The following is an 8,856-nucleotide window of genomic DNA, read 5'->3' as shown; positions in this document are numbered from 1 at the left end:
AAACACATATTATCTATACAATCAGAATAAACAGTGAACTAAAATTTACATAAGATCTCCGAACAGACGACATTCTTTAATGTTGATTTTTCTCAGATAGCCATCCTGCTTGAAAGGAACGCTAAACTGAAGACTAAACTAATGTCGATTTACATTAATGCGACTTCTCTAAAATAAGTTACAAGTGAATTAAACTGATATACTGATTGAGTCTGGACTAAGACCTATCGAAAACTATATTTTGTACATTTACTTTTCTATATTCTTGTTAAGGAAGATAAGTATATTGGCATGTTCTGGTGTTAGTCTGCTTCTTGATGCATTAACTATAAGTCCTGCTGTCGAGAAAACTCTTTCGGCTGGTACTGAGGTGGCTGGAATAGTGAGATACTTCTTTGCAAGCTTTACTAATTTTGAAAACCTATGGGAATTGTCTTTCCACCAGTTCATTGGATCTTCAGACGGTCTTATTGGAGGGTCAGTTTTATACATTGTAATTTCATCCCATTCTTCTGTTTCCTGTACGTAATCTGTCCCTAGTAGGAAGTCCATGGTAGACTGAAAAGGCTCATCTTCGGTATTTTCATCACGTACAAACCGCGTATCTTGTTGTTGCAGTTCAGTTCTGATTAATTCTTCCGTAGTTGTGACGAAGCCTTCTGGGAGGAAGCGCAAACTCTTATATCTTGGATCCAGAAATGAAGCTATGCAAGCCGTTGACTTACTCACAAACTCGGAATCATCAAATTTCATTCTAGCAGACAAATCAGCAATAACAATTTCCTTGAATCTTTTGATAACTTCATGATCCGTCTCCTTTATTTTCAAATGTCTATTTATCAAACTGTAAGCGATAGGAAGCACGCTCGATAAAGTGACGAATTCCTGTCCACATAATACCACAGTTGCTGCCTTTAATGGTTTCAATGCGGCTTCTAGGTGTTCCATAAGCTCCCATTGGTCTGTAGTAAGTTCAAACTTCTTGCAATCTGACGCCTTTGTTACACTCCTATCTGATAATACATTATTAACAGCTCTTCTTTGTTCTATTAGCCTTTCAAGCATTCCATGTATGCTGTTCCACCGAGTTCTCACTTGTTGTATAAGGGAATGCAATGGTAGTCCTAATAACTTTTGCTGTTTTTCCAGTTCTAACGTTGCCAATGAACTGTGTTTAAAGTGGGAAACAATCCGACTTGTAACATTTAACATTTTTTCGATTTCCTCTATTGCAAGACCCTTATTTATAGACAGCTGTAGAGTGTGAGCAAAACAACTTATGCTTGAGTACGGAAGTTCTCGTACCGCACTTGTAATATTACTAGCATTGTCATGTACAATTGCATGTATTTTGTCTGATATGTTCCACTTCTCTGCAACATGTACTAAATGTTGAGAAAGGTTTTCCCCTGTGTGCCTCACTTCAATTTCAATTGTTTCAAGGACTTGTGTTTCAATATTGAACTTAGATGGAAGCATATAGTGGGCTGTGACTGTAATATAATTTTCCGTAGCACGCGAAGTCCAGCTGTCGGTTGTTAAAGCAATCGATTCCGCAGCCACAAGCTGATCTTTCAGCTTACACTTTTCCTTAGAAAACAAGGCCTCAATACGGCGAGTCACTGTTTGCCTGGATGGTAACTGGTAATTTGGTTCTATTTCATTCATAAGTTCCCGAAACCCAACTGCTTCAACGAAAGACAAAGGAAGAAGATCCTTTGCTATCATATTACATATTTTACTATCAAGCAATTCTGCTCTTGCGGGAGAGCAAGGTTTAGAGTCACTCAGATAAGACAGAATCCTTTTCTGTTTCTTACAGCTACGTTCCCTTGTTGGTAAAATACTTCCCTGAGATCTGTTTGTTACTTCAGATGAATTTGAGCTTGTACCAGGTGAAGCGATAATCTGAGATGTAGAGGTAGAAGCACTCGGATTATCATCTAGGTTTCTGAAATCGAAAAAGGAACACTTTGAATGCATTAAGAGTTGACAATTTAGTAACAAAACATGAGTGTAGAATAACAAGTAAAACTTTCAAATGCATACACAAGTCTAGATAATATATAATTTTTTGAAGTCAGCATTAGAACTAAATTGATGTATCAATGACTAAGTGGAATCGTCCTTCAGGTTAAGAGAAACTGGCAGAAAAAGTTATGAAGATAATTATGTGCAGTAGATCATTATGAATAGCTGAAGCTATTTTCAAGTAGTGCGACATACTATAGTATGAATAGTCAATAGCACCGGTATTTGCAATTAGTGACGCGTATAGTCGCAAGATGGCAAAAGTGTGGTATACTGTAAAATTGAGTTACATAAGTAGGATTAAGTTTATCTCATGAGTTTTAAGTATCTATGGCACAGGCTGGGGGTAACTAAGTAATAATTTTACAAAAACCGGGACCGTTGGCCGTGCGAAACAAACACCGGCCTTCCGAATGTTAATCCGACGCTCTAAAGCCCGATCTCAGTTGGAATCCGTGGAGTGCACTCTCGTCCATCAAATAATACAAGACTACTGCGTGTGGAGTCATTCAGCTGACAATCTGACAGATTACCGTGATCATGATAAGCAATAAAGAAATGGATGGAACATAGGGTTAGGCATACCAGTTACACTAAAAACACAAATATAACTGCAGATACCTTCCTAGAATGTTTAAAGTAATTTCTGATTAGTGCATACAATATGCTATAGAGCGTCTCACCCTTAGATTGCAGTACAGGAGTAAATGGCAATGCTTTTCCTTATGCCCATTGTTGCCAAACTAAGCCTGAATTTTAGAAATAGTTTTTTTTACTAGATATGGATAGATTATTGTAGAACATTGTATTCTCTGTCAAATAATCTGTTTTTCCCATATCAAGAAGAATTTTCAAGTATTGAAATAAATTGAAACAGTAAAATCTTACTAATGGCAAATTCTGACGTCGCATTAAATATATCACATCATAAGTTCGGAACTATAAGAGATACAAAGTTGAAACTTAAACAGGTATTAACACCATATTTGGTGTCAATGTTGGAAAAGTTTGCATTCAAAAACCTTTCCGAATTTTAAAATAAAAAAAGTAAAATGTAAGAGAAAGTGCGTACACTACTGCAATGCATTATGTAAAAAGTTGACTAGTGAGAAACTTTTTTATTTTTCAGGTTAAATGGTGGTGCAAAGCGAGAAAAATGTTGAGAAATGATTCAAGTTATTTCTTTAAAAAAATGCAGGTCGATATCTTTCTTTATTTAGGTTTTATGACTTTTAGTGTTAAAAGTCAACTTTCCAAAGCGCCACCTGACCAGAACAAATGCACTGACAAATCTTGCCAATGTTATTTTTCCTTATAATATTTGTTTTAAAGTCACTGATATAGAGTTTCTTGTTATACCGATGAGTTTTTCACTGTTGATGCTATGCGAGCACGAATCTACTGCTTAGAAGCATGATCGCTCGCCAAATCGAATCCTGGACCACACCTGCGAGAAACATTGTCAACTCCACTCAATCTTATGTTTCACTTACTTCGCTCGTTTCCCTTTTATATATATATATATATATATATATATATATATATATATATATATATTCTTTCTTCCAAGAAAGACAAATTTCAATCGCTTGTGAATTGTAAATACAGTGGGCACTTGAATCAGGATAGTAATTCAGATAGCAATAACATAAATCACAAAAATGCAGTTGACACTCAAAGAAAACCAACTGTTTCTTCAGATCAATATCTATGGAAGAGGAAAAAGCAGGCCAATATCTTTTAATAATAAAACTCCTCACTCATTGGTGATGAAAAGTTATTACGTTTTGTAATTGATTCGTTTACAGTTCGCAGTTGGTCTCTAATGTCCTTTCGAATGATGAAAATTTTCTTATTTACTGTGGATACGCAGATGAAAATGAAAAAAAAAGCGTTCATAACAAATAACTTCATGAACTCACAAAACAGAATGAAAAGGCTCTTTGTTCTTTTCCCCCTATGTTTCTTTAGGAAGCATGAAAGAAACAAAATATATTTTCGGAGGGTTTGATTATTCTGTGTGGTTTTGTTTCTTCGCCCAACTATCTGTACCTTGTTGGCTGTCACTAAACGTGATTTAAAGTCACAACTTGTGCGTTTGTTTAGAATAGATATAATAGGGTGTCTTTTCATTCTTCTTCTGTTTCCAGTTTGATAATGTGTGTCTGAGGTGTCAGAAGTGAGTATGGAAACCAGGGCGATTCAATTCCTATTCACCATTACATTTGTAGATTGTTGAAATATTTAAAATATTTGATGTGTCGTGTGCAATGTATTTACTTTATTGTTCTTTACGGAGAGTGAAGTGCGGAAAAGACGTTCAATTGGTAGCTGCGTGGGAGAGAGGGTCAAATAGTGCCGAAAGTGTTTAAGTGGAAGCAATGAAAGTGATTAAAAGGTATTTAGGATGTCTTTTCTCATTTTATTTTATAGCCTATTTACAAATCTGTCGTTAATATTCACAGATGCATTTACAATTTCTTTTAACAAAAGAAACACTGACCAAAGCTTCAAACCCGCTGTATTTTAAACCATAATATGTAACGGTTTCGGATATCTAACATATTCTTCCTTAGACACTATAGAACATAAATGAAAATACATACATAGTCATTATTATGAATAATTTTCTCTTAAAGTTCTTATAACAGGCATGTATATAGTCATTGTTATTTTAAAAAAAAAAGTTTAATTTCTATTTGCTGAAGCCTTCAGCCAACCCCTTAAGTCTCCTGAAAAAGTTGTTTGGCTACTTAGGACATGTCTTAGGGACTTTGTAAGCTGAATACGTATAAGGAATATGTCAGATGGTTTCAATATTTGAAGCGGTTTGAAACAGAAGATGCCTATTGTGGTTCAAAAAATGACAGGGGACAAAAAGGGCTTATTATTCAATGGTTTCAAGTTTGTACCAGTGATGTGCCGTAAACTATAATTTTACGTCTACGCGATTGTCTACTGTAATCTATACGTAATCTACATTACACCTTTTCCCGTGTAGACTATGTAGACAACCACTATCAAATGTAAGGAAGAATTTCATTGCTCGTTTGTTCGTATTTCCTCATTCAGTTGTTTTGCTTCGGTGCAGCGAAAGATTAGGGAAACGACTAACATATAAAAAGTAGAGGGAATTATCTAATCTGTATGTTTACTCTGCTCTGCACAAACCACTTCCTTAGATTTTCCACTTCGAGCACTGCTTTTATAATGAAACTTACAAAACTAATTCTCACCTGTGGGCTTTCAGTCTTAAAGCTGCTGTATTTGCCAATTTTTTTCTTGCATATTTTACAAAATGTATAATATTTTTCATTTTCCTTCATCAAGACGAAACTGAGTATTCGAAAGTTACTATTCACTGGTCTAGGCATTTTATTTTGTACGCAATTTCGCAAGGTAACGACAAAAGAAAGCTCCTTTATTGTCCACGACGCCATATTAAATTACGTGTTGTTGACATATTCTACATAGTCTACGTTGTTTACATTGTCTACGCATAGTTGACACGTAAACGTAAAGTATCGTTTTTTACGCGTAGACGCACATCTCTGGTTTGTACTAGCTTTTCGTGTACGTTGATGATATGATTTAATTGGCGATAATATAGTTATACTACAAAGTAACAACAATGTCTTTTAAAAGTTTGCGAGGAAATAGATTTGCAAGCAAACGTAGATGGAACTAAATACATGGTTTCAACCCGGAACACGAAGGGGGATAAAAGTAGAAGTATAACCACAAAGAATGAGATATGATAAAGTAAATAAATTTAAATACTTAGGGTAGTATGTAACAAACAAGAATGAAGTAAAAGAAGGAACAAAAAGTCACTTGGTAAATGGAACCCATCGTTTTATTCAATTCAGAAGCTCCTAACATCGCGATTAACATAAAGAAAGTTGAAAATAAGAATATACAGAACGGTGATTCTGCAGTAATGGTTTATGATTTCATAAGTTGGAACACGACCCTAGGAGAGAGTTTTGAGAAAGATATACGTGCCCAAATATGACAAGATTACCGGAGAATGGAAAAAACTACATAACAAAGAACTCCACAGGCTGTACGATTTATCCGATGTTCAGAGACTAATGAAATCACGGCGATTAAGATGGCCAGGCAATGTAGCTAGGATGGGGGAAAATCGAAGATTATATTTTGTCATGATTGGGAAGCCGGAGGAAAAGAGACCGAGACAACGTTGGGATGACAATATTAGAAGAAATCTTCGAGATATATGTGCTCCTCATCAGGGGTAAAAGTGTATCTCAAAAGGTAGCGGGACGGTAGGTAGCGGCATGACACACGCCGTCCCCTTGCCTATCATTGCCCATTGTATTTTTTTTAATAACTGGGGAGATGGCATACATATTTTTGGAGGTTAGGGAACGGCGTCCCTCCACGTCCTCCTCACTTTTACCCTACCCCTAAGAAAAAGTGTCTTGAACTTGCTCAGGATAGAATCATAAAGTGAAAGTTCGTTACAACGGCGATGGACTTACGAGTTCCATAAGCCATAGAGTGAATTAGCTTCATTTGCCACATAAATAACGTTTATTTAATAAACGTGGCAGGTAAAATTAAAGTATTTCCCATCTAGCTACAAATTTCCGGTTTGCGCCATCGTCTTTAACGTGATAACTTTCAAATGTACCAAAGTGTGCCGGTTTGTACAATACCATACACATTGTGGAGAATAGAATTTTCGAAGTTTTTCACGGAGATTCAACATTCACCAACATCGTTCAAACTTGGTCACTACATAGAACTCGAGGAATTTAGTGCATACAAGTTCTGGTTGCATGGTCTCGACTTCAGAAAAATGGTTCTTTTTTATTCTCTATATTTCGGTAACGGAAGCATGTAGAATATTACTGTTTTACTCGTATGTAGCGACTGCTTCAGTCCAAGTATGCTGTGAGTTCCATTGTTCTTTTCGGTGCACTTTTTATTCTACAGGGTGTGTGTGTGTGTGTGTGTGTGTGTGTGTGTGTGTGTGTGTGCAAAATGGTACTAAACATAGGCGTGCCAACCAAAAATTTTCTGGGGGGGGGGGACAGTACTCTTCACTTAACATTGTGGGTCAAATTTAAAGAAAGGCTGATGTCATTGCACTCCTCCCCCCCGATTTTTAAAATGTATCATAATATGAATTAAAGTGCTACAATTTAGGATAAATAAATGCTATCAATGGTGATAACAGAATCTATTCCAACGACACGAAAAATCCTATTCATGGTACTATTGACAATATTTATTAAAATTAATGGGGATTCCAGGGCAATGATTGATTTGTAGGTTTCATGACAGTACAATGAACTTATGATCAGTGACTAAGCATATTATTCAAGTTCATGTTTTTATTTATGATTTGTATTGTTTCCCATTTTGACACTGAAATTGGGTCTTTAAGTGTCCTGTTAACAAGCTTCAACCTCTGATAATAAGGTCTATCTCTAGCCATATGAGCCCAAGAAATGTAGATCCTTTTTCAAAAAGCCTCAAAAGCCCAGCTGCTGATCCTAAAAATGTGTTGACAATTCCGTCACTCTTCATCTTTGTTAAACAACTCCCATTATTAGACTGAGTCTACAAACTCACCTAGTGGAACACAAGGGTTTAATGTTTACAATGTTTGAGACGGGACCACCAGCATTAGCCTCGATCAGAGCAGAAAATCTTGACCTTACTGAAAGTGACTGCGAAATCAGTACTCCTAGTTCATGCACCCATTGCAAAGAGTTTCTCACTACTTCTGACGCACTACAGGCATCCTTAATCACAAGATTAGTACTGTGAGCTCCATAGTGTACGTACAAGGCAAGAAGTTGCTGTTTACATATAATAGATGGAACACGAATGTTTGCACCACTCGTATTTCCAGAGCTATCATAAACTTGTCCTCTGAGTTGAGCAATGGGAAGCTGGAGTCTCACCATCTCATTCAGAATAACTGAAGCTATAAACTCACCAGTAGGTTTTTGATATACTGTAGAACACAAGAAAACTTTCATGAGAACAGAGATCTTCATCAACTCACCTGGCATAAATACTTAATTGTTCTTCACCATTCACATCACGGGAACCATCATACACGATAGAGAACAGAGGATGGTTTTGAGGTTTGATTTTGTTACATATATGAAAAGCAATTTCTTGGCCCATTATTTCGACATTTCGTTCTCGATTTTAACATATATGAAACCAAATCTCTTCGTGTTTTCCTTTATCCAGCTCTTCAATCGTGGAAAATCTTCAGAGCTAAGGCTCATCAACTTAAAGAAATTCCTGAACCGGGGGTCATGTCCTCTAGATGCAAGTCCTTGTCTTGCAAGATAACGTATACTTGAGATTCCATTTTTTCCAGGAATTTCCTGGCTTTCAGTTGTTCATCTAAAATTTGTCTGTTTAGTTGGTTTTCTATTGGATTTTTTTTCTGCATGTAGCGCAGTACAGCCAGTTTGTGGCATTCTGAAATTTCGTGTATACGGAATTTCCCTTTAGCCTTCTTCCAGTTGCAAAATCCTACAGTAGAGAGAGCATCTTTCATGGTTTTAGTAAGAACTTTTTAAAAATTGTTTTTCAAGATATTCATACAGTAGAAACAGAAAATGACGTTAATTTTGTTTGGATCGACGTGCAACCACGGAAGGAACCAAGTTGGCACAAATTTCAATGTTCGACATTTCAGAGACTGTTGTGGAAAATTTGTAGGTAACACTAAAGTTTAATTGGGCTTTGAAAATTTCGAAGGGTGGGGAGAATCTGAACTACTTGCTAAACGTGGAGATTGAGAGGTTTCTTCTATAGATGGTGATGGTG

The 8,856-nt window shown here is 36.3% G+C and overlaps 1 protein-coding gene across 1 annotated transcript; it reads right to left on the bottom strand.

The window, feature by feature from the left end:
• Positions 1 to 249: 249 nt before the first annotated feature.
• On the bottom strand, positions 250 to 7,973 carry LOC145689207 (E3 SUMO-protein ligase ZBED1-like). The gene is made up of 2 exons (XM_081763342.1): positions 7,636 to 7,973; positions 250 to 1,951 (listed from the first exon to the last, which is right to left on the bottom strand). The coding sequence occupies exons 1-2, from the start codon at positions 7,971 to 7,973 to the stop codon at positions 250 to 252; spliced, it is 2,040 nt and encodes a 679-aa protein (XP_081619468.1).
• Positions 7,974 to 8,856: the final 883 nt, after the last annotated feature.

This window comes from Thermobia domestica, chromosome 7, assembly GCF_964235325.1.
Source record: "Thermobia domestica chromosome 7, izTheDome1.hap1.1, whole genome shotgun sequence".
Classification (NCBI taxonomy): Eukaryota; Metazoa; Arthropoda; class Insecta; order Zygentoma; family Lepismatidae; genus Thermobia; species Thermobia domestica.
Note: the sequence above shows the minus strand (reverse complement) of the source record. Positions and strands in the feature narration are given on the sequence as shown.

What these genes read in the sequence shown, in the direction of transcription:
- LOC145689207 (XM_081763342.1), bottom strand. Translation starts at nt 7,973, where the DNA reads ATGGTGAGACTCCAGCTTCCCATTGCTCAACTCAGAGGACAAGTTTAT. An exon ending in AAACCCTTGTGTTCCACTAG is followed by an intron (nt 1,952 to 7,635) that starts GTGAGTTTGTAG and finishes TTTCGATTTCAG; the next exon opens with AAACCTAGATGATAATCCGA.